Genomic DNA, 26,902 nt, shown 5'->3' with positions numbered 1-26,902 from the left:
ATATCAATGTTTACAGCTCTATATCTCTATTATATAGCTTGGACACACCAAGTCAGTGGTTTAATCGTTTACTCAGTGGCGTATGCGGTAACTGCTGTGCCTTGGGAACCTGAGTTCATGAGTTCGAATCCCATGTGCAGTGGTTTTTGTCTTAACTTTTTTTTCTCACTTAAGTTTTGTGATTTCCATACAATACATTGTATTTTAGTTATTTGTGCTCTCTGTTGTCATTTCTGCACTTTTGGTAATTGCTGGATATCAATGTTTACAGCTCTATATCTCTATTCTATAGCTTGGACACACCAACTCAGTGGATTAACCGTTTACTCCGTGGCGCATGCGTTAACTGCTATGCTTTGGGAACCTGAGCTCATGGGTTCGAATCCCAGCTCTCACTTTCACTTATTGAGATTTCCTTTTGTGTTCCCTTTAACACATTCTTCTCGACCTGTCTGGTTTTCCACACGTGTTATATTTTTGCCATCTTTACTGTTGTTGCTCCGCACTGCAGTGATCCTGCTCTGCATTTGCTTTGCTTCGGGTTCGGTTTCGGGCTCTGTATTGCGCGCTTTCTGCGCTTTGCACATTTGCTGCGTCGTGTGGTTTTTGCTGTGCTTTGGGTGCTCATTGCGCTGAAGGTGCTTGACCCCGCAATTGCTGCTTGCAGCTATATTTAGGGGCCAAGCACCGAAGGTGCTGAGGCACCTATTGGAACTGTCAGTATTATTATTCTTCATCTTCCCCAATGGGAGTCTATGGCAGCCCTATGAACCGTACGTAGGAAAATGATGAAATTTGGCACAGTTGTAGTGGTGGTCTTAAAAAGTCATGTGACCAAAAATGGGGTCTCTAGTCCTAACTCTATAGTGCCACCAGCAGTGCAAAAATTCAATGTTCAAATGGTTATAACTGCTGATCCGCTTGATCTATGAAAATTCTACTTAGTACACGTGATTGCTCTCCTCATGCTTGTTGTTTTTAATACCTTACAGTAAAACTCTACCCATTACAGTAGTGGCCATTTTGAAATGTACAGTATTCCGTTTATTCGCTACTCCTCCTTCAAATTTGGTTAAATTGTTATGAAATTTGGCACAGGTGAACTTTGGAGTGAGCCGCACAGAAATGACCGAACAGAATTTTGATATTTATCTTTGTTCAAAAGTAATAAATGCGCAAACTTAACGAGGTTGACGCAAAAATGGTTCTGAAGCTGTATCTCGGTCATTCTCTGATCAATTGAAATGAAATTTGGTACACTTCATGTGGACCATGAACTTGGGGTTCATGCAAAATTTGGTGACAGCGCCACCTATGGGTCATGAGATATGAAAAATTGCTTTTTTTGCCCATAACTACTGAATTGTTTGTCAGAAAATTATGATGTTGGTGTTTACGGATTCCTTGGCTCATGCCGAATCTGTCGATATGTATTATGTCGGGTTTGACCACACCACCTGTCTGCCATTTTGAAATTGATCATAAATTGTTATATCTTTTGAACTATTGGACATATTTGTGCAAAAATAGTCAGGGAGCTTCGGCATGATGTCCTGAAGGTACCTGGGAAGTCAGAGTACAGCGCCACCTAGGGGTTATAAACTATAACAGTTCTTATAGAACTGCTTATATCTTCAGAATACTTTGTCTGATATACATATTCTTTGTGAAATTTTATTTACTGGTTTTTGCCGATTGCAACGATACCTTGTTTTCCATCATTCTGTTCATGTGTTATTGTAAAGCATATGGTAAATGATTTTTTTCGCTACTCCTTTTACAAATTTTTATTATTTTATGCCAGGTTCTGCTTGTATAATGTTTGGAGCAATCCGCACAGACGTGACTGAACAGATTTTTCTGCTGAATGTCAAATTTTTGAGAAATACCTCTGTAAAGCGGACCGTGCCTGTCATGCTGTCCCTTTGTCATATTAAAAAGAATCTGACAAAATTTGCCCATGTTGTTCATTATTGTACAAAATGTTCTAAACGAATTCAGTGCCATTTAAGTTATCTGATTGACCTACACTTTGTATTTTTGTTTATTTTTGCTTTGTTGTGTTATTTCTGCCCTTTCAGTGATTGGCATGTCAATGTTTGCAGCTTTGAAGCCTCTTTTCCACAGCCTTTCAACCCATGATTCCTCAGTGGCGCATGCGGTTCGTGCTGTGCTTTGAGAACCTGAGTTCATGGGTTCAAATCCCATGTGCAGTGGTTTTTTGTCTTAACTTTTTTTCTCACTTAAGTTTTGTGATTTTCATACTATACATTGTATTTCAGTTATTTGTGCTCTCTGTTGTCATTTCTACACTTTTGGTAATTGCTGGATATCAATGTTTATAGCTGTAAAGCTGTATTCTATACCTTGGACACACCAACTCAGTGGTTTAATCGATTACTCAGTGGCGCATGCGGTTAGTGCTGTGCTTTGGGACCATGAGGTCATGGGTTCGAATCCCAGCTCTTACTTTCACTTATTGAGATTTCCTTTTGTGTTCCCTTTAACACGTTCTTCTCGACCTGTCTGGTTTTCCACACGTGTTATATTTTTGAAATCTTTTCTGTTGTTGCTCCGCACTGCAGTGGTTCTGCTCTGCATTTGCCTTGCTTCGGGTTCGGGCTCTGTATTGCGCGCTTTCTGCGCTTTGCGCATTTGCTGCGTCGTATGGTGTTTGCTGGGCTTTAGGTGCTCATTGCGCTGAAGGTGCTTGGCCCCGCAATTGCTGCTTGCAGCTATATTTATTAGGGGCCAAGCACCTATGGTGCTGTGGCACCTATTGTTTCTGTTAGTATTATTATTATTAGGGGCCAAGCACCGAAGGTGCTGAGGCACCTATTGGAACTGTCAGTATTATTATTCTTCATCTTCCCCAATGGGAGTCTATGGCAGCCCTATGAACCGTACGTAGGAAAATGATGAAATTTGGCACAGTTGTAGTGGTGGTCTTAAAAAGTCATGTGACCAAAAATGGGGTCTCTAGTCCTAACTCTATAGCGCCACCAGCAGTGCAAAAATTCAATGTTCAAATGGTTATAACTGCTGATCCGCTTGATCTATGAAAATTCTACTTAGTACACGTGATTGCTCTCCTCATGCTTGTTGTTTTTAATACCTTACAGTAAAACTCCACCCATTACAGTAGTGGCCATTTTGAAATGTACAGTATTCCGTTTATTCGCTACTCCTCCTTCAAATTTGGTTAAACTGTTATAAAATTTGGCACAGGTGAACTTTGGAGTGAGCCGCACAGAAATGACCGAACAGAATTTTGATATTTATCTTTGTTCAAAAGTAATAAATGCGCAAACTTAACGAGGTTGACGCAAAAATGGTTCTGAAGCTGTATCTCGGTCATTCTCTGATCAATTGAAATGAAATTTGGTACACTTCATGTGGACCATGAACTTGGGGTTCATGCAAAATTTGGTGACAGCGCCACCTATGGGTCATGAGATATGAAAAATGGCTTTTTTTGCCCATAACTACTGAATTGTTTGTCAGAAAATTATGATGTTGGTGTTTACGGATTCCTTGGCTCGTGCCGAATCTGTCGATATGTATTATGTCGGGTTTGACCACACCACCTGTCTGCCATTTTGAAATTGATCATAAATTGTTATATCTTTTGAACTATTGGACATATTTGTGCAAAAATAGTCAGGGAGCTTCGGCATGATGTCCTGAAGGTACCTGGGAAGTCAGAGTACAGCGCCACCTAGGGGTTATAAACTATAACAGTTCTTATAGAACTGCTTATATCTTCAGAATACTTTGTCTGATATACATATTCTTTGTGAAATTTTATTTACTGGTTTTTGCCGATTGCAACGATACCTTGTTTGTCATTTTCCATCATTCTGTTCATGTGTTATTGTAAAGCATATGGTAAATGATTTTTTTCGCTACTCCTTTTACAAATTTTTATTATTTTATGCCAGGTTCTGCTTGTATAATGTTTGGAGCAATCCGCACAGACGTGACTGAACAGATTTTTCTGCTGAATGTCAAATTTTTGAGAAATACCTCTGTAAAGCGGACCGTGCCTGTCATGCTGTCCCTTTGTCATATTAAAAAGAATCTGACAAAATTTGCCCATGTTGTTCATTATTGTACAAAATGTTCTAAACCAATTCAGTGCCATTTAAGTTATCTGATTGACCTACACTTTGTATTTTTGTTTATTTTTGCTTTGTTGTGTTATTTCTGCCCTTTCAGTGATTGGCATGTCAATGTTTGCAGCTTTGAAGCCTCTTTTCCACAGCCTTTCAAACCATGATTCCTTAGTGGCGCATGCGGTTAGTGCTGTGCTTTGAGAACCTGAGTTCATGGGTTCAAATCCCATGTGCAGTGGTTTTTTGTCTTAACTTTTTTCTCACTTAAGTTTTGTGATTTTCATACTATACATTGTATTTCAGTTATTTGTGCTCTCTGTTGTCATTTCTACACTTTTGGTAATTGCTGGATATCAATGTTTATAGCTGTAAAGCTGTATTCTATATCTTGGACACACCAACTCAGTGGTTTAATCGATTACTCAGTGGTGCATGCGGTTAGTGCTGTGCTTTGGGACCATGAGGTCATGGGTTCGAATCCCAGCTCTTACTTTCACTTATTGAGATTTCCTTTTGTGTTCCCTTTAACACGTTCTTCTCGACCTGTCTGGTTTTCCACACGTGTTATATTTTTGAAATCTTTTCTGTTGTTGCTCCGCACTGCAGTGGTTCTGCTCTGCATTTGCCTTGCTTCGGGTTCGGGCTCTGTATTGCGCGCTTTCTGCACTTTGCGCATTTGCTGCGTCGTATGGTGTTTGCTGGGCTTTAGGTGCTCATTGCGCTGAAGGTGCTTGGCCCCGCAATTGCTGCTTGCAGCTATATTTAGGGGTCAAGCACCTAAGGTGCTGAGACACCTATTGGAATTGTACTTTTTTCTTCTTCTTAGCCATTGGTGTCTATGGCAGCCCTATGAACCGTATGTAGGAAAATGATGAAATTTGGCACAGTTGTAGTGGAGGTCATAAATAGTCAGGTGGTCAAAAATGGGGTCTCTAGCGGTAACTCTATAGCGCCACCAGCAGTGCGAAAATTCAATGTTCAAATGGTTATAACTGCAGATCCGTTTGATCTATGAAAATTCTACTTAGTACACGTGATTGCTCTCCTCATGCTTATTGTTTTTAATACCTTACAGTAAGACTCCACCCATTACAGTAGCAGCCATTTTGAAATGTACAGTATTTAGTTTTTTCGCTACTCCTCCTTCAAATTTGGTGCAATTGTTATGAAATTTGTCACAGGTGATCTTTGTAGTGAGCCGCACAGAAATGACCGAACAGAATTTTGATATTTATCTTTTTTCAAAAGTAATAAATGCGCAAACTTAACGAGGTTGACGCAAAAATGGTTCTGAAGCTGTACCTCGGTCATTCTTTGATCAATTGAAATGAAATTTGGTACACTTAATGTGGACCATGAACTTGGGGTTCATGCCAAATTTGGTGACAGCGCCACCTATGGGTCATGAGATATGAAAATAGGCTATTTTTGCCCATAACTTCTTAACTGTTTGTCAGAAAATTATGGTCTTGATGTCTATGGATTGCTTACATCATGCCGCATATGTCGATGTGTATTATGCCGGGTTTGACCGAACCGCCTGTCCGCCATTTTGAAATTTCACATAATTTGTTATATTTTTTGAACTATTGGACATATCCGCGCAAAAATTAGTAAGGAGCTTCGACATGATGTCCTGAAGGTACCTGGGAAGTCAGAGTACAGCGCCACCTAGGGGTTATAAACTATAACAGTTCTTATGGAACTGCTTATAACTTCTGAATACTTTGTCTGATATTAATTTCTTTGTGAAATTGTATTCACTGGTTTATGCCGATTGCAACGATACCTCATTTGTCATTTTCCAACATTCTATTCATGTGTTATTGTAAGGCATATGGTAAATGATCTTTTCGCTACTCCTTTTACAAATTTTGTTTATTTTATGCCAGGTTCTGCTGGTATAATGTGTGGAGCAATCCGCACAGGAATGACTGAACAGATTTTTCTGGCACCTAGGCAGTTTTTTGAGAAATACCTCTGTAAAGTTGATCGTGCCTGTGATGTTGTCTATTTGTCATAGTTAATTACTGTATATTACATTTTATAGCGTTGCTCTACAGAATGTTTTTCTTGTCTTCAATCTCACTTGAGCTTTTTGATTCTCATATACATTGTATTTCTGTTATTTCTGCTCTGTGGTGTCATTTCTACATCTTTGGTAATTGGCATATATCAATCCTGCATCTCTGTAATCTCTTTTCTGCTGTCCCTTGAACTGTGTCAACTGAGTGGCGTGGCGAGTAAGCCAACCGCATAGAGATTCTGAGTTCTTGGGTTCGAATCCCACCTGAGTCATGATGTTTTGTTCTTCCTCATCAATTCTTCTCAACCTGTCTGTAGTTCACATGTGTTCTATTTTTCCATGTTTGCTGTTGTTGCTCTGCATTGTGGTGCTTCTGCTGTGTCTTTCCTGCATCTTTGGTGATTGACATATGTTAATCCTTTCAGCTCTCTAATCTCTTGTCTGCTGCCTCATGAACTTTGTCAACTGAGTGGCACATCTAGTTAACCAGATCCATTGAGATTCTGAGTTCCTGGGTTCGAATCCCACCTGAGTCATGACGTTTTGTTCTTCCTCATCAATTCTTCTCAACCTGTCTGTAGTTCACATGTGTTCTATTTTTCCATGTCTGCTGTTGTTGCTCTGCATTGTGGTGGTTCTTGCTGTGCTTTGTGTGCTTGCTGTGCTTTGTGTGCTTGCTGTGCTTTGGGAGTTTGCTGTGCTTTGTGTGCTGGTTGTGCTTTGTGAGCTTGCTGTGCTTTGTGAGCTTGCTGTGCTTTGTGTGCCTGCTGTGATTTGTGTGCTTGCTGTGCTTTGTGTGCTTGCTGTGCTTTTTGTGCTTGCTGTGCTTTGTGTGCTTGCTGTGCATTGTGAGCTTGCTGTGCTTTGTGTGCTTGCTGTGCTTTGTGTGCATTGCGCCGAAGGTGCTTGACCCCGTGTTGCTGCTTGCAGCTATATTTAGGGGTCAAGCACCGAAGGTGCTGAGACACCTATTGTTTTTGTTAGTATTATTATTATTATTATTATTATTTTTCCCCAATGGGAGTCTATGGCAGCCCTATGAACCGTACATAGGAAAATGATGAAATTTGGCACAGATGTAGAGGTGGTCATAAATAGTCATGTGACCAAAAATGGGGTCTTTAGCAGTAACTCTATAGCGCCACCAGTAGTCCAAAAAATCAATGTTCAAACTGTTATAATTGGTGAACCATTTGATCTATGAAAATTCTACTTAGTACACGTGATTGCTCTCATCGTGCTTATTGAATTTGATACTTTACAGTAAGACTCCACCCATTACCGTAGCGGCCATTTTGAAATGTACAGTATTTCGTTTTTTCGCTACTCCTCCTTAAAATGCGGTTCAATTCTTATGAGATTTGGCACAGATGATCTTTGGAGTGAGCTGCATAGAAATGACCGAACAGAATTTTGATATTGATCTTTGTTCAAAAGTAATAAATGCGCAAACTTAACGAGGTTGACGCAAAAATGGTTCTGAAGCTGTATCTCAGTCATTCTTTGATCAATTGAAATGAAATTTGGTACACTTCATGTGGACCATGAACTTGGGGTCCATGCCAAATTTGGTGACAGCGCCACCTATGGGTCATGAGATAGAAAAATAGGCTATTATTGCCCATAACTTCTGAACTGTTTGTCAGAAAATTATGATCTTGATGTCTATGGATTGCTTACCTCATGCCGCATCTGTCGATGTGAATTATGCCGGGTTTGACCAAACCGCCTGTCCGCCATTTTGAAATTTCAAATAAATTGTTATATTTTTTGAACTATTGGACATATCCGCGCAAAAAATGGTAAGGAGCTTCGACATGATGTCCTGAAGGTACATGGGAAGTCAGAGTACAGCGCCACCTAGGGGTTATAAACTATAACAGTTCTTATTGAACTGCTTATAACTTCTGAATACATTGTCTGATATACATTTTCTTTGTGAAATTGTATTCACTGTTTTATGCCGATCGCAACGATACCTTGTTTGTCATTTTCCAACATTATGTTCAGGTGTTATTGTAAGGCATATGGTAAATGATTTTTTCGCTACTCCTTTTACAAATTTTGTGTATTTTATGTCAGGTTCTGCTCGTATAATGTTTGGAGCAATCCGCACAGATGTGACCGAACAGATTTTTGATATTCTGTTCTCTTTCTTAGAAATACCACTCTAAAGTTTACCGTGCCTGTGACATTGTCTATTTGTCATAGTAATAAATTAATGTGACTGTATATTACATTGTATAGCATCACTATACATAATGATCTGCTTGTCTTCAATTTTACTTGAACTAATGTACATTGTATTTCTGTTATTTCTACTTCTGCTGTGTCAATTCTGCATCTTTGGTGATTGACATGTTAATCCTTTCAGCTCTCTAATCTCTTGTCTGCTGCCTCATGGACTGTGTAAACTGAGTGGCGCATCTAGTTAACCAATTGCATTTAGATTCTAAGTTCCTGGGTTCGAATCCCACCTGAGTCATGATGTTTTGTTCTTCCTCATCAATTCTTCTCAACCTGTCTGTAGTTCACATGTGTTCTATTTTTCCATGTTTGCTGTTGTTGCTCTGCATTATGGTGCTTCTGCTGTGTCTTTCCTGCATCTTTGGTGATTGACATATGTTAATCCTTTCAGCTCTCTAATCTCTTGTCTGCTGCTTCAAGAACTGTGTCAACTGAGTGGCGCATCTAGTTAATCATATGCATTGAGATTCTGAGTTCCTGGGTTCAAATCCCACCTGAGTCATGACGTTTTGTTCTTCCTCATCAATTCTTCTCAACCTGTCTGTAGTTCACATGTGTTCTATTTTTCCATGTTTGCTGTTGTTGCTCTGCATTATGGTGGTTCTTGCTGTGCTTTGTCGGCTTTCTGTGCTTTGTGTGCTTGCTGTGCTTTGTGAGCTTGCTATGTTTTGTGTGCTTGCTGTGCTTTGTGTGCTTTGTGAGCTTGCTGTGCTTTGTGTGCCTGCTGTGATTTGTGTAATTGCTGTGCTTGCTGTGCTTTGTGTGCTTGCTGTGCTTTGTGTGCTTGCTGTGCTTTGTGAGCTTGCTGTGCTTTGTGTGCCGGCTGTGATTTGTGTAATTGCTGTGCTTTGTGTTCTTGCTATGCTTTGTGTGCTTGTTGTGCTTTGTGTGATTGCTGTGCTTTGTGTGCTTGCTGTGCTTTGTGAGCTTGCTGTGCTTTGTGTGCCTGCTGTAATTTGTGTAATTGCTGTGCTTTGTGTGCTTGCTGTGCATTGTGAGCTTGCTGTGCTTGTTGTGCTTGCTGTGCTTTGTGAGCTTGCTGTGCTTTGTGTGCCTGCTGTGATTTCTGTAATTGCTGTGCTTTGTGTGCTGGCTGTGCATTGTGAGCTTGCTGTGCTTTGTGTGCTTGCTGTGCTGTGTGTGCATTGCGCCGAAGGTGCTTGACCCCGTGTTGCTGCTTGCAGCTATATTGGTCATTGTTTCTGTTAGTTAATTTTTCTTCTTCCCCAATGGGAGTCTATGGCAGCCCTATGAACCGTATGTAGGAAAATGATGAAATTTGGCACAGTTGTAGTGGTGGTCATAAATAGTCATGTGGCCAAAGAAGGGGTCTCTAGCAGTAACTCTGTAGCGCCACCAGCAGTGCAAAAATTCAATGTTCAAATGGTTATAACTGGTGATCCATTTGCTCTATGAAAATTCTACTTAGTACACGTGATTGCTCTCCTCATGCTTATTGTTTTTAATACCTTACAGTAAGACTCCTCCCATTACAGTAGAGACCATTTTGAAATGTACAGTATTTCGTTTTTTCGCTACTCCTCCTTCAAATTTGGTTCAATTTTTATGAAATTTGGCACAGGTGATATTTGGAGTGAGCCGCATAGAAATGACCGAACAGAATTTTGATATTTATCTTTGTTCAAAAGTAATAAATGCGCAAACTTAACGAGGTTGACGCAAAAATTGTTCTGAAGCTGTAGCTCGGTCATTCTTTGATCAATTGAAATGTAATTTGTTACACTTCATGTGGACCATGTACTTGGGGTTCATGCCAAATTTGGTGACAGCGCCACCTATGGGTCATGAGATATGAAAATAGGCTATTTTTGCACAAAACCTCTGAATACTTTGTCTGATATTAATTTCTTTGTGAAATTGTATTCACTGGTTTATGCCGATTGCAACGATACCTCGTTTGTCATTTTCCAACATTCTGTTCATGTGTTATTGTAAAGCATATGGTAGATGATTTTTTCGCTACTCTTTTTACAAATTTTGTTTATTTTATGCCAGGTACTGCTCGTATAATGTTTGGAGCAATCCGCACAGAAGTGACCGAACAGATTTTTGATATTCTGTTTTCTTTCTTAGAAATACCACTCCAAAGTTGACCGTGCCTGTGACGTTGTCTATTTGTCATAGTAAATTAATGTGACTGTATATTACATTGTATAGCATTACTATACAGAATAATCTTCTTGTCTTCAATCTCACTTGAGCTTTTTGATTCTCATATACATTGTATTTCTGTTCTGCTCTGCACTGTCAGTTCTGCATCTGTGTTGATTGGCATATGTCAATCCTTGCAGCACCTAAGCTGTTTTTTGCTGCCCTTTGAGCTGGTTAACTGAGTTGCGCATCTGGTTAACCACATGCCATGAGATTCTGAGGTCATGGGTTCGAATCCCATGTGTAGTGATATTTTGTCTTAACTTTTTTTGCTCACTTAAGTTTTGTGATTTTCATACAATACATTGTATTTCAGTTATTTGTGCTCTCTGTTGTCATTTCTGCACGTTTGGTAATTGCTGGATATCAATGTTTACAGCTCTAAATCTCTATTCTATAGCTTGGACACACCAACTCAGTGGTTTAATTGTTTACTCAGTGGCGCATGCAGTAAGTGCTGTGCTTTGGGAACCTGAGGTCATGGGTTCGAATCCCAGCTCTTACTTTCACTTATTGAGATTTCCTTTTGCATTTCCTTTAACACGTTCTTCTCGACCTGTCTGGTTTTCCACACGTGTTATATTTTTGCCATCTTTACTGTTGTTGCTCCGCACTGCAGTGGTCCTGCTCTGCATTTGCTTTGCTTCGGGTTCGGGCTCTGTATTGCACGCTTTCTGCGCTTTGCGCATTTGCTGCGTCGTGTGGTTTTTGCTGTGCTTTGGGTGCTCATTGCGCTGAAGGTGCTTGGCCCCGCAATTGCTGCTTGCAGCTATATTTATTATTATTTTTCCCCAATGGGAGTCTATGGCAGCCCTATGAACCGTATATAGGAAAATGATGAAATTTAGCACAGTTGTAGTGGTGGTCATAAATAGTCATTTGGCCAAAAATGGGGTCTCTAGCAGTAACTCTATAGCGCCACCATCATCTCAAAAATTCAATGTTCAAATGGTTATAACTGGTGATTCATTTGCTCTATGAAAATTCTACTTAGTACACGTGATTGCTCTCCTCATGCTTATTGTTTTTAATACCTTACAGTAAGACTCCACCCATTACAGTATCGGCCATTTTGAAATGTACAGTATTTCGTTTTTTCGCTACTCCTCCTTCAAATTTGGTTCAATTCTTATGAGATTTGGCACATGTGATCTTTGGAGTGAGCCGCATAGAAATGACTGAACAGAATTTTGATATTTTTCTTTATTCAAAAGTAATTAATGCGTGAACTTAACGAGATTGACGCAAAATTGGTTCTGAGGCTGTATCTCAGTCATTCTTTGATCAATCGAGATGAAATTTGGTACGCTTCATGTCGACCATGAAATGGGGGTCCATGCCAAATTTGGTGACAGCGCCACCTATGGGTCATGAGATAGGAAAAAAGGCTATTTTTGTGGATAACTTCTGAATCGTTTGTCAGAAAATTATGATCTTGGTGTCTACGGATTCCTTGGCTCATGCCGCATCTGCAGATATGTATTATGCCGGGATTGACCGAACCGCCTGTCCACCATTTTGAAATCTGTGATAAATTGCTATAACTTTTGAAGTATCGGATATATCGGCGCAAAAATCGGTAGGGAGCTTCGGCATGACGTCCTGAGGAAATCAGAGAACAGCGCCACCTAGGGGTTATAAGCTATAACAGTTCTTATAGAACTGCTTATAACTTCTGAATTCTTTGTATGGCATGTAAGCTCTTTTCTGCTGCCCCTTGAGCTGTGTCTACTGAGTGGCGCATCTGTTAAGTTGTATGCATAGAGATCCGGAGTTCATGGGTTCGAATCCCACCTGAGGCAGATGTTAATCTTTTCTATTAAAGTTTTGTTCTTTCCCACCTATTCTTCTTGACCTGTCTGTAGTTCACATATGTTCTATTTTTGCCATGTTTTCTGTTGCTGCTCTGCACTGCGGTGGCTCTGCTCTGTCATTGCTACGCTTTGGGTTCTTTGCGGCGCTTTGTGTTCTTGATGCACCTTGGGTGCTCAATGCGCCCTGGGTCATTGATACGTTGTATGTTTCTTGCTGTGCTTCGGGTGCTCATTGCGCCGATTGTGCTTGGCCCCGTATCGCTGCTTGCAGCTATATTTAGGGGTCAAGCACCGAAGGTGCTGAGACACCTATTGTAATTGTTAGTATTATTATTATTATTATTAGGGGTCAAGCACCGAAGGTGCTGAGACACCTATTGTTATTGTCAGTATTATTATTATTATTTTTCCCCAATGGGAGTCTATGGCAGCCCTATGAACCGTACATAGGAAAATGATGAAATTTGGCTCAGTTGTAGAGGTGGTCCTGAAAATTCAAGTGACCAAAAATGGGGTCTCTAGCACTAACTCTATAGCGCCACCACCAGTGCAAAAATTCAATGTTCAAATGGTTATAACTGGTGATCCGCTTGATCTATGAAAATTCTACTTAGTACACATGATTGCTCTCATCCCGCTTATTGAATTTGATACTTTACAGTAAAACTCCACCCATTACAGTAGCGGCCATTTTGAAATGTACAGTATTTTGTTTTTTCGCTACTCCTCCTTCAAATGTGGTTCAATTCTTATGAGATTTGGCACAGGTGAACCTTGGAGTGAGCCGCACAGAAATGACCAAACAGAATTTTGATATTTATCTTTGTTCAAAAGTAATAAATGCGCAAACTTAACGAGGTTGACGCAAAAATGGTTCTGAAGCTGTAGCTCAGTCATTCTTTGATCAATTGAAATGAAATTTGGTACACTTCATGTGGACCATGAACTTGGGGTCCATGCCAAATTTGGTGACAGCGCCACCTATGGGTCATGAGATATGAAAATAGGCTATTTTTGCCCATAACTTCTGAACTGTTTGTCAGAAAATTATGACCTTGATGTCTATGGATTGCTTACATCATGCCGCATCTGTCGATGTGTATTTTGCCGGGTTTGACCAAACCGCCTGTCCGCCATTTTGAAATTTCACATAATTTGTTATATTTTTTGAACTATTGGACATATCCGTGCAAAAATTAGTAAGGAGCTTCGACATGATGTCCTGAAGGTACCTGGGAAGTCAGAGTACAGCGCCACCTAGGGGTTATAAACTATAACAGTTCTTATGGAACTGCTTATTACTTCTGAATACTTTGTCTGATATTCATTTCTTTGTGAAATTGTATTCACTGGTTTATGCCGATTGCAACGATACCTCGTTTGTCATTTTCCAACATTCTGTTCATGTGTTATTGTAATGCATATGGTAGATGATTTTTTCGCTACTCCTTTTACAAATGTTGTTTATTTTATGCCAGGTACTGCTCGTATAATGTTTGGAGCAATCCGCACAGAAATGACCGAACAGATTTTTGATATTCTGTTCTGTTTCTTAGAAATACCACTCCAAAGTTGACCGTGCCTGTGACGTTGTCTATTTGTCATAGTAAATTAATGTGACTGTATATTACATTGTATAGCATTACTATACAGAATGATGTTCTTGTCTTCAATCTCATTTGAGCTTTTTGATTCTCATATACATTGTATTTCTGATAGTTCTGCTCTGCACTGTCAGTTCTGCATCTGTGTTGATTGGCATATGTCAATCCTTGAAGCACCTAAGCTGTTTTTTTGCTGCCCGTGAGCTGTGTTCACTGGGTTGCGCATCTGGTTAATCACATGCCATGAGATTCTGAGGTCAAGGGTTCGAATCCCATGTGCAGTGGTATTTTGTCTTAACTTTTTTCTCACTTAAGTTTTGTGAATCTCATACTATACATTGTATTTAAGTTATTTGTGCTCTCTGTTGTCATTTCTGCACTTTTGGTAATTGCTGGATATCAATGTTTACAGCTCTAAATCTCTATTCTATAGCTTGGACACACCAACTCAGTGGTTTAATCGTTTACTCAGTGGCGCATGTGGTAAATGCTGTGCTTTGGGAACCTGAGGTCATGGGTTCGAATCCCAGCTCTTACTTTCACTTATTGGGATTTCCTTTTGTGTTCACTTTAACACGTTCTTCTCGACCTGTCTGGTTTTCCACACGTGTTATATTTTTGCCATCTTTACTGTTGTTGCTCCGCACTGCAGTGGTTCTGCTCTGCATTTGCTTTGCTTCGGGTTCGGCCTCTGTATTGCGCGCTTTCTGCGGTTTGCACATTTGCTGCGTCGTGTGGTTTTTGCTGTGCTTTGGGTGCTCATTGCGCTGAAGGTGCTTGGCCCCGTATCGCTGCTTGCAGCTATATTTATTATTATTATTATATTTCTTCTTCCCCAATGGGAGTCTATGGCAGCCCTATGAACCGTACATAGGAAAATGAAACAAATTTGGCACACTTGTAGTGGTGGTCCTAAATAGTCATGTGACCAACTATGGGGTCTCTAGCATTAACTCTATAGCGCCACCAACACTTCAAAAATTCAATATTCAAATGGTTATAACTGTAGAATCATTTGATCAACAAAAACTCTACCTACTACATCTGAATCCTCTCCTCACGCTCATTACAATGACCACCTTACATTAAGACTCCACCCATTACAGTAGCGGCCATTTTGAAAAGTACAGTATTTTGTTTTTTCGCTACTACTTTTGCAGCGTTCATTGCATTGTTACGCAATTTGGCACAGAGAATCTTTGGACCGAGCCGCAGAGAAATGACCGAACAGAATTTTGATTTTTATCTTTGTTCAAAAGTAATAATTGCGTACATTTATCGATGTCGACCCAAAATTCGTTCTGAGTCATTATCTCGGTCATTCTTTGATCAATTGAAATGAAACTTGGTACCCTTCATTAGGACCATGAACTGTGGTACCATGCGAAATTTGAGGACAGCGCCACCTATGGGTCATGAGATATGAAAAATGGCTCTTTTTGCCCATAACTATTGAAATGTTTGATAGAAAATTATGATCTTAGTGTCTATGGATTCCTTGGCTCATGACCAATCTGTCGATATATATTATGCTGGAAATGACCAAACCGCCTGTCCACTATTTTGAATTTTGTTTTAAATTGGGATAACTATTATTCTATATAATGTATCGGCACAAAAATCGGTAGGAAGCATCGGTATGATGTCCTGAAGGTACTTGGGAAATCTGAAGACAGCGCCACTTAGGGTTCATAAACTATATAAAACAGCCCATAACTTCTGAAAACTTTGTCTGATATTCATTTTCTTTGTGAATTTTTATTCACTGGTTTAAGTCGATTGCAACGATATCTCATTTGTCAGTTTTCAACATTCTGTTCATATCTTATTTCATAGCATATGTGAAGTAGTTTTTTCGCTACTACTTTTGCAAATTAAGTTTATTTTATGCCAGGCTCTGCTCACATAAACTTTGGAGCAATCCGCACAGAAATGACCAAACACATTTTTTATATTCTCTGCCATTCCCGAGAAATACCTGTCCAAAGTTGACTGTCCCTGTGACATTGTCTCTTCGTCATATTAAATTATTATGACTGCATTATAACATGTTGTGCATTCCTATACAACATGTTTTTCTTGACTTAAACTTTAACTCTTCTCACTTAAACTATCTGATTCTCATATAAATTGTAATTTTGTTATTTCTGCTCTGCAATGTCATGTCTGCACCTTCCTTCCTCCATTTGAATGCTTGCAGCTCTGAAAACCTTGGCTAGCTACACTGCCAGTGTAGCTCAGTTTACTAAATTGCATGCATCAAAACTCAGAGGTTAAGGGTTCGAATCCCGTCTGATGCATGTGTTATGTTTTTCTATTAATATTTGTTTTGAGTTTATTCTCACCTATTATTCTCAACCAGTCTGTTTTCCATGTTCTGTACGGCTTGCAATTTGGTGGCCAAGCATCATCACCAGTTCAAAAATGCAGTAGTGGCCATTTTGAAAAGTACAGTATTCAGTTTTTTTGCTACTACTTTTGCAGTGTTTGTTGAATTGTTACACAATTTGGCTCAGATTATCTTTGGACCGAGCCACATAGAAATGACCAAACAGAATTTTGATATTTATCTTTGTAATACATTTGTCAACAGGAATAACTTTTAAACCATTTAATCAACTAAACTTCTATGGAGAATATTTGATGGGGTAATCTATGCCTTCCCAGTAGCTCAACCAAATGCGTGATGGGCATGAAATCCAGAGGTTGCGGGTTCGAATCCAGCGTAGGGCAGGAATTAAAATGGTTCATACAAATGATGTATCATGTAGAGTCAAAATCTCTCCAAACTTGAACATACACATTGTCACTACAGCAATCTAGCTTAAGCAGCTGTCTGTATGTATGTCTCCCCTGTAGCTCAACCAGATGAGTGACAGGCATGAAACCTGGAGATCATGGGTTCAAATCCTGGCTAGGGCAGAAATTGAAGTCTCTTACTTTAGAGTCAAAAGCTTCAATTCATTATTTGTATTTTACTTTATTATTTTTACAGGTATTATTTCGTTTGTGCTCTTTTGGTTTAAGTCTCATGTGTAACATGTATGATGCTTTGGTGGTTCAGTTGTTTTCTATGTCAGCATTGGACTAATCTGTCCTTCTTTCAGCATGAAAATAAATATTATACTTCAAAATTTTTATTTTTTCATTATGTTCATTCTCATCTCTGAGTCCTGTGTGCTGATAGTTCCCATACATATCTGCTGCATTGCATTCTTCAATTGCATGTCCTTTCAGCTTCGTTGCGTGTTGCAGGACCATTGTTGCTTGGCCCCGTATCGCTGTCTACAGCTATATTTATTATTTTTCTTAATCTTCTTCCCCAATGGGAGTCTATGGCAGCCCTATGAACTGTATATAGGAAAATGATGAAATTTGGCACAGTTGTAGTGGTGGTCATAAATAGTCATTTGGCCAAAAATGGGGTCTCTAGCAGTAACTCTATAGCGCCACCATCATCTCAAAAATTCAATGTTCAAATGGTTATAACTCGTGATCCATTTGCTCTATGAAAATTCTACTTAGTACACGTGATTGCTCTCCTCATGCTTATTGTTTTTAATACCTTACAGTAAGACTCCACCCATTACAGTATCGGCCATTTTGAAATGTCCAGTATTTCGTTTTTTCGCTACTCCTCCTTCAAATTTGGTTCAATTCTTATGAGATTTGACACATGTGATCTTTGGAGTTAGCCGCATAGAAATGACTGAACAGAATTTTGATATTTTTCTTTATTCAAAAGTAATTAATGCGCGAACTTAACGAGATTGACGCAAAATTGGTTCTGAGGCTGTATCTCGGTCATTCTTTGATCAATCGAGATGAAATTTGGTACGCTTCATGTCGACCATGAAATGGGGGTCCATGCCAAATTTGGTGACAGCGCCACCTATGGGTCATGAGATAGGAAAAACGGCTATTTTTGCGCATACCTTCTGAATCGTTTGTCAGAAAATTATAATCTTGGTGTCTACGGATTCCTTGGCTCATGCCGCATCTGTCGATATGTATTATGCCGGGATTGACCGAACCGCCTGTCCGCCATTTTGAAATCTGTGATAAATTGCTATAACTTTTGAAGTATCGGATATATCGGCGCAAAAATCGGTAGGGAGCTTCGGCATGACGTCCTGAGGAAATCAGAGAACAGCGCCACCTATGGGTATAAACTATAACAGTTCTTATAGAACTGCTTATAACTTCTGAATTCTTTGTATGGCATGTAAGCTCTTTTCTGCTGCCCCTTGAGCTGTGTCTACTGAGTGGCGCATTTGTTAAGTCGTTTGCATAGAGATTCTGAGTTCATGGGTTCGAATCCCACCTGAGCCGGGTGTTAATTTCTTCTATTATAGTTTTGTTCTTTCTCACCTATTCTTTTTGACCTGTCTGTAGTTCACATATGTTCTATTTTTGCCATGTTTTCTGTTGCTGCTCTGCACTGCGGTGGTTCTGCTCTGTCATTGCTACGCTTTGGGTTCTTTGCTGAGACTTGTGTTCTTGATGCACCTTGGGTGCTCAATGCGCCCTGAGTGATTGATAAGTTGTATCTTTCTTGCTGTGCTTTGGGAGCTCATTTCGCTGATTGTGCTTGGCCCCGTATCGCTGCTTGCAGCTATATTTTTGTCTTGTTTTCAGTAAAAATATCTAAAAAGTCTTAAAGTAAAATTTATTTTCTTGATGAGCAAAATGACCTTAGTTTTTAGACTACACTTAAAAATCTACCAATGGAATCTTGAAATTTCTTGAAATGTACTTTTTTCATAAACACTTAAAGGAACAGTATGTAAGAAATGTATATCAATTAATCATAAAATGGCCCTGATATGTCACTAGACATTAAGAAAAAATTTTCATTTCAAATACTTATATCACTGACAACAGTGGTCTGGTGAGGATATTGTCATTTAAAAAGTGGAGTTGCAGCCCTCAACTGATGTTTATGTTGTCATTTTGTGTATTGGCCACCAGTTGTGTAATTGCAGTACCAGTTTTAGCCACAAGTTTTGTTACTGCAATACCAGTTTTTGCCACAATCCTACATACTGTTCCTTTAAAATTTTATATTTTTTGTCTAAAAGCTAGATAAAAATACTATGTAAGAAAGTCATTTTTTGTAGTGTAACACTTGCAAGTTGTGTGACAAAAGTATATCAGAAATTAACCAACAAATTTCTTTATGAAACTTAGTTGTATGTTGTCAGCAAAATCATAAAAAGTATTGTCAATATGGCATACGTATACGTATGTATAGCCCTAATGGCAGACAGATCCAGTTATCGGTATCAATATATTTACACATATTATGTCTTCCTCTAATTTCTCTTTTCTCTCTTATGTCCAGATCCTATTGATATTTCTACAAAAGATGGACCTGCTTTTGACCAAAACCCCACCTGAAGACATCAAGAACAGTGTGCTGCCCATGGTGTACAGAGCAGTGGAGGCTCCTTCCATACAAATACAGGTGATCACACTATACTCATGGTATAATGACTGTTTATTACAAAGTATATCAAACATTTTGTAGATTTTTCAATTTAAGAGTGCCTCATCTATTTTTGTTTTTTTCTAAACAGGAACTCTGTCTTAACATCATTCCCACCTTTGCCAATCTGATCGAGTATCCCTCTATGAAGAACGCACTTATCCCTCGTATCAAATCTACCTGTTTACAGACATCCTCACTAGCGGTTTGTGTCCTTGCTTCTCTTATGTGTCTTATGTACTGTGTTAAGGATATGTTGAGTAGAGTTGGTTTTATTTTTCTTCTTGTTGTTGTTTTCCAGGTGAGGGTGAACTCATTGGTGTGCCTAGGCAAAATTCTGGAATACCTGGATAAATGGTACGTCATTGATGAAATTCTACCATTCCTGCAACAGATTCCATCTAGAGAACCAGCTGTGCTCATGGGAATTCTGGGTAATTTATTTTACACCTTTTTAATTCATTAATTTGCTTGGGAAATTGGAAAAGAAAAGCTGTTTTTTTACATTCAACAATTATAAATCTACAGTATACAAAAAAAGTTTAACTTTTTTGTTTTTTCTTCAGGCATCTACAAGTGCACTTTCACACATAAAAAACTAGGCATTCCAAAGGAGCACCTGGCTTCCAAGAGTTTACCTCATCTGGTGTCACTTAGCATCGATAACAATCTTAACCTTAACCAGGTGAAAACACAAAATACACTTTTCACATCTCATTATATCACACACACTCAGCATCCATTGGGAATTGGGATTTCTTGCGTATTCACAGAATACAAATGTAATTCAGTGTCAAGCTCAGTCTGCACAGGTAAACGGACACATTTGGTGTGTTTCAGTTTAATTCTTTCATGGCTGTGATCAAGGACATGTTGACTCGCATGGAGGCGGAGCATAAGACCAAACTAGAACAGCTGCATGTCATGCAGGAGCAACAGAGGTGCCACTTTAGTTTCTTTTTCTCATCACACTTTATCACTCTTTCTTAAAGGGATAGTTCACCCAAAAAGGAAAAATTCTGTCATCATTTACATTGTCAATGCTCGTGTTGTTCTTAACCTGTATGAGTTTTTTATTTTGATGAACACAAAAGAAGATATTTTGATAAATGATGGTACAAATATTATGTACGTTTTGTGATAAATGATGAATGATATTTTGATAAATGATGGTAAGCACACGGTTGACGGTACCCATTTAATTCCATTGTATTTGTTTTTCCTACTATGGAAGTCAATGGTTACAATCAGCTGTGTGCTAACAATCATTTTAAAAAAATGATAACACAATTTTCATTTTTGGGTGAACTATTCCTTTAATTTCCTCTTAAAATGACTTTTAAAACATCGATTTAGTTTTTATGTGGTGCTGACATCCTAAGTTTTGTGAACCTGTCAGAATCTTATCCTGGAAAAGAAAAAATTGCCAAAAATTAAGCTCTATTCACACGTGGGTGAACCACTTCCTTAAAATAAAAAAATCTGTCATCAGAAAAATTCTGGCATCTAAACCTGTATGAGTTTCTTTATGCTGTTAAACACACAAAAATATTTTGATAAATGATGGTAAGCACACTTGATACAATGGAAGTCAATGGTGACTGTGAACCGTGTGCTTAAAATCATTTATCGGAATATCTTCTGTGTTCAACAAAATAAAATCTCATACAGGTTTAAAACAACATGAAGGTGAGTAAATGACAGAATGTACATTTTTGGGTGCACTACACTGCAAAAGATGTTTTTTTTTGCTTAGCGTTTTTGTCTTGTTTTTAGTTAGAAATATCTAAAAATTCTTACATTGAAATGTGTTTTCTTGATGAGCAAAATGACAGTAAAATAAGTCTAGTTTTTAGACTTAAGTAAATTAGTATTTTCTTGAAATAAGTTTACTTTTTTCATAAACACTTAATTCAAGAATTTTTTTCTTATTCCATTGGCAGATTTTTTTGCTTGTTTTAAGCACAAATTCACTTAAATTATATATTTTTTGTCTAGAACTAGACTTATTTTCCTAGGTCATTTTGCTCATCAAGAAAATACTTCAATCTTAATTTAAAAAGTTTTAGATATTTTTTACTGAAAATAAGTCCTTTTTTGCAGTGTGGTTAAAAAATAAATAATTTGTAGATTTGTGATGTCATCAGGTTGCATAGTCTTATAAAAAGGTACATGAGATATTTCAGAATTGATATTTATTGACAAGGTGTATATAAGTTTATTATAAAGTCTATAAATCAAAGAGTGCTTGCCATTAGTATAGCTGGGAGAAGAGTACAACAGTTAAAGGGATCACTGCAAAAAATTATTTTCAAGAAAAAAAATCTTAGTTTTTGTCTTGTTTTCAGCAAAGATTTCTATAAATTAAGATGCTTTTTCTTGATGATCAAAACGACCCAAGAAAATAAGTCTAGTTTTTAGACCAAAAATATGAAATTTAATTGATTTTGTGCATAAAACAAGCAAAAAATCTGCCAATGGGGTAAGCAAAAAAATTTGGACAATTTATCTTAAACCCTAAATTCAAGAAAATTCTTGCTTACCCCATTGGCAGATTTTTTTGCTTGTTTTATGCACAAAATCAATTAAATTTCATATTTTTGGTCTAAAAACTAGACTTATTTTCTTGGGTAATTTTGCTCATCAAGAAAAAGCATCTTGATTTAAGAATTTTTGGATATTTTTACTGAAAACAAGACATTTTTTTCTTGAAAATTATTTTTTTGTAGTGCAAATACTCACAATTCCTTTAGCTCTGACAGGATTTAAAAATGCTGCATTATGCAAGCAGAATACGTAGTCAACTTAGTGTTGTATCATTGTAACAAGTATTGTATCCCTTTTAGGAGTTTAAACATCACAAACCCAATGAACCAATCAGAGGAGACTAAGAGCACACCCAGTCCAGCTACTCAAGTCAGAGATGTGAGTAACTATATCAGCTATATAATATCTGTGCCCTATGTTATGACATTGCAAGTGATTGCATTTCTGTTTTCTGGTAGATTGATGAGATCTTTGGTGGCACTTCAGGAGGTGCAGGTGTGAATGGTAAAGAGAATGGTCCTTCATCAACTGCTTCTCAACCCTCAAGAGTGAGTTCATCATAACAACATGTAGAAATAACTTGATCATTAACAAGATTTGAAGAGTTTCGTTGCAAGAGAGTTTCGTTGTTTTTTTAATTTTTCAGAAATCCTGTTTTTTGGTTGTGCATTCCAATTAATATCAATTTAACTGCAGTTGGTTTGTTTTGATTTAAACCTTCATAACTTAAAAAATACAGCTAAGTAGCACCATAAAATAAAATAATAACATGATAACATAATAATAAACATGTTTTGACAAAAGTGTTAAAAATGGAGTTAACTCGTTTTGCACCGAAACTCTTCATTTGTTTTCTGTTACCCACGTGTCTCTTACAATGGAGTTCATGTGGTGAAAGACTTATTTAGACGTGTACGTCCTGGTGTTTCCCTCGGGTATTGACAGTTGTTTGTGGTTTAATTCCAGGTATCGCTTACCCTGGAGGAAAAGCAGCGTTTGGCTAAAGAACAGGAACAGGCTGCCAAACTAAGAAGCCAGCAGCCACTGGCTCCACAGAGTGTCAAACCAGCAACAACAACAACACAGGTAATATTTCAGATGTCAAATGCTACTAAACGTCACCTTGGTTAAAAATGAGATGATGATGTACACGTACTATATATTCATCAAATACTTTCGCGTCAAATCTGCTTAATCCCGCGCTTAGGTCATCTAGAAATACAGTTTTTTAGGCAGAATCTATTAAAGGGATACAAAAATGAAAATAATGTCATTAATGACTCACCCTCATGTCGTTCCAAACTCGTAAGACCTCCGTTCATCTTCAGAACACAGTTTAAGATGTTTTAGATTTACTCTGAGAGCTTGTTGACCCCTCATTGAAAATCAACGTACGGTATACTGTCCATGTCTAGAAAGGTAATAAAAACATCATCAAAGTAGTCCATGTGACATCAGTGGGTCAGTTAGAATGTGTTGAAGCATTGAAAATACATTATGGTCCAAAAATAACAAAAATTACGACTTTATTCAGCATTGTCTTCTCTTACGCATCTATTGTAAAGTGCAGGCGTGAGGCTAAAGTCACGTGACTGCAGTGAGGCAGATGACGTGTTATCTTCAGACATGTTTGCGAAGTTTTTTTTTTAAACTTACAGCGTGCGTCTCCCTCAGACTGTAAACGAAGCCCGGGTGCACAAAAAAAACAGCTGGGGCGCACCAAATAACACGTCAGCCGTGTCACATGACTTGAGTCTCGCGCATGCGCCCCACGACAGACGCGGAAGAGAAGACAGTGCTGAATAAAGTCGTAATTTTTGTTATTTTAAGACCAGGGTGTATTTTTGATGCTTCAACACATTCTTGCTGACCCACTGATGTCACATGACCTACTTTGATGGTGTTTTTGTTGCCTTTCTGGACATGGACAGTGTGCCGTGCGTGGATTTTCAATGAAGGGTTAACAAGCTCTTGGACTAAATCTAACATTAAAACATCTTAAACTGTGTTGTGAAGATGAACGGAGGTCTTATGAGTTTGGAGCGACATGGGGGTGGGTCATTGGTGACATTGTTTTCATTTTTGGGTGAACTATCCCTTTAAGAGTCTGATAAAAAATTTAATTAACAAGAACTCATACAGGGTTTTCCAAGAATTTTAAAATTATATTTTTTTAAATCAAGAAAAGTTGATGTATTTTCTCTAACTGAAAGATATTTGTTTACTCCAAGGCAAAGGATCTAACCAGTAGTCTTCTTAACAACATGACGTCGCTAAACAACCTCTCGCTAACCTCTGGGCCTAGAGGCAACATCTCCTCTCCGTTCCCATCTGGATCCAACATGGGAGGAATGGGCACCATGGGCCCTGTCAGCAACGGCTTCAACTCACCCATGGGCTTCCAGACAGGAGGTATGGGGATGGGCATGAGACCCACCAATCCTGCCCTCTACGGGGGCATGGCCACAACTACCAGCACTCCAAATTTTAGTGCCCTCACCCAGAACCAAAACCAGCCAGGCAAACCCCCTGACATGTCCGTCCTAGACTCCCTCTTCACGTCTAGCAAACCCAAAGTAAGCCTGAACCAGATGGCCCCCAATCCGGCACCAGGAACCACAGCGCCTTCCCCGTGGCTCAACCAGTTCGGCACGGGCCAACCTCCCCAGACTGCGCCCATGCAGGCAGCTCCAATGGGAATGGCCGGGGGGATGCAAGGTGGTTTTGGGAGACAGGCTAATCCCTTCTTTAACCCACAGAATTTTTCACAGCCTGTGGCACCTCCAGCAACGAACACTGGAATGATGAAACAAAGTACTTCAGTCAACAACGACCTTAAAGACCTTTTCGGATAGACTTTTGATTCCCAAGTGAAACTACATCAGCAGTGAAGGCGATAACGATGGTGTGAAGGTACATTGTATCCTTCTTTGAAAGACAGTGTTTAAAATCGTTTTTTTGTCTTTTTTAGCTCTCTCATCACCGTGCACCTTTTTGAACAACCGACCAAACCGGATCGAACAAACCATCATGTTTCTTAAGAAGCGAAACGCTTGGGCTTTTCCACCGTTAGTCAGTGTAAGCTTGGAATTCATCGTCTTGTTTCGCCTGATCGTTATAAGGTTTGGATTGGCACACGCTCCATAAAATAAATCAACTTTTGGTTTCATTTCTGCTAAATCCTCACCCATGGCTGTATGATTCGACTTTCTCTTTGAACGAGGATTGCTGATTTGAGTCTCTGTCTCTTGAGCTAAAAGTGATATTGGTCCCATACACAGTTTCTGGATGAATTAGTTGATTCTTAATGTTTTCTTTGTGTATATATTGTAAGTGATGATTATGGTTTCATATTTTGATGCACAGAGGAGAATTTTAAAAATGAGGACACTGTCATATACTGTAGGTGAACTAAATGTAATAGAGCTGTAGGGTTTGTCATGTTGGGATCTCATCAGTACTTTCAAATGAGTTTGTGATTCATAGTCTGTAATGGCTTATGTACAACCGAATCCATGGGCTTTATTCATGTAACACAAGCAGAACAAATTTTATTTGTAAAACCATTCCTGGTTGAAAAATATACATCATTTTGCATTACAGAAATTTAGGACTGTTAAAGGGATAGTTCACCCAAAAATTAAAATTCTGTAATTTTCTCACTCTGTACAAATGTCTTTTTTCTGATGAACACGAAGAAAGATATTTTGAGGAATGATTGTATCCAAGACCATTCATGAGCATCATTCACTTTCATATAGGAATAAAGCATACTATGGAAGTGAATGGGGCTCATGATCGGTTTGGTTACAAGTCATTCCTCAAAATATCTTCTCGTGTTCATCAAAACAAAGAAATAATACAGGTTTGTAAAAACTTTGGTGCGTAAACGATGACATAATTTTCTATCCCTTTAAGATGTTTTTGCAATTACAGTTAAAGGATTAGTCAATTTTCTTAAAAATAAAAAGATCCAGATGGTTTGCTCACCACCATGTCATCCGGGGTGTTGATGTCTTTCTTTGTTCAGTCGAGAAGAAATTGTGTTTTTGGGGAAGGCGTTTCAGGATTTTTCTCATTTTGATGGACTTTAATGGACCCCAACACGTAGCAGCTTTGATGCAGTTTGGAATTGCAGTTTCGGGGGACTCTGGATGATCTCAGGCGAGGTATGGGGGTCTTGTCTGGCGAGGCTATTGTCATTTTTGACAAGAAAAAGGTATGCACTTTTGAACCACAACTTCTCGTCTATCTCCGATCCTGTGACGTGCCAGCGCGACCTCACGTAATTGCGTAATGATGTCGAAAGTTTCATATATGTAACGCACAATTGCAGACCATTTTAAACAATTAACTGACACAAAGACATCAATTAGTATCATTCCACATACAACAACATTGAAACGGTCCTCTTTCTCCACACTTGTAAACACTGGGGCGTAGATTCAATACGTCACCCGTGACCTCTTGACGTGATGACATATTACTAGAGATAGCGCTTGCGCTTCACGGGACTGAAGAGGGACGGGAAGTTGTGGTTTAAAAGTGCATATTTTTGTATTGTTCCTGCCAAGGATGACAATCGTTTCGCTAGATGGGACCTTTGTGCCTCGTTTGGGATCGTTTGGAGTCCTTTGAATCTGCAATTTTGAACTGCATTGAAACTGTTAAGTGTTGGGGTCCATTAAAATGAGAAGATTCCTGGAATGTTTTCCTCGGGAGGCATAATTTCTTCTCGACTGAGCGGGGAGGGACATCGGCATTTTGGGTGACATGGTGGTGAGTAAATTATCTGGATTTTTTAAGAAAATTGACTAATCCTTTAAGTATAGCCCTTCATTTCTCATTACTGTAAATTTGGAAAAAAATATTTTCATTACTTTTATGTA

General features: G+C 38.7%; 1 protein-coding gene across 2 annotated transcripts in view; it reads left to right on the top strand.

Annotated features, from left to right (window-relative positions):
• The window catches only part of scyl2 (SCY1 like pseudokinase 2), a 40,469-nt gene extending 15,319 nt beyond the window's left edge, over nt 1-25,150 (top strand). For both annotated transcript variants that reach the window (XM_055190266.2, XM_055190265.2), the window contains 9 exons: nt 19,323-19,445; nt 19,558-19,671; nt 19,768-19,900; nt 20,033-20,151; nt 20,307-20,407; nt 22,313-22,391; nt 22,472-22,561; nt 22,980-23,099; nt 24,245-25,150. In XM_055190266.2, the coding sequence (XP_055046241.1) occupies nt 19,323-19,445; nt 19,558-19,671; nt 19,768-19,900; nt 20,033-20,151; nt 20,307-20,407; nt 22,313-22,391; nt 22,472-22,561; nt 22,980-23,099; nt 24,245-24,868 (1,503 nt within the window). In that variant the 3' untranslated portion in view covers nt 24,869-25,150. The remainder of the gene's footprint in view (nt 1-19,322; nt 19,446-19,557; nt 19,672-19,767; nt 19,901-20,032; nt 20,152-20,306; nt 20,408-22,312; nt 22,392-22,471; nt 22,562-22,979; nt 23,100-24,244) is intronic.
• Nucleotides 25,151-26,902: the final 1,752 nt, after the last annotated feature.

This window comes from Misgurnus anguillicaudatus, chromosome 1 (genome assembly GCF_027580225.2).
Source record: "Misgurnus anguillicaudatus chromosome 1, ASM2758022v2, whole genome shotgun sequence".
Classification (NCBI taxonomy): Eukaryota; Metazoa; Chordata; class Actinopteri; order Cypriniformes; family Cobitidae; genus Misgurnus; species Misgurnus anguillicaudatus.
Note: the sequence above shows the minus strand (reverse complement) of the source record. Positions and strands in the feature narration are given on the sequence as shown.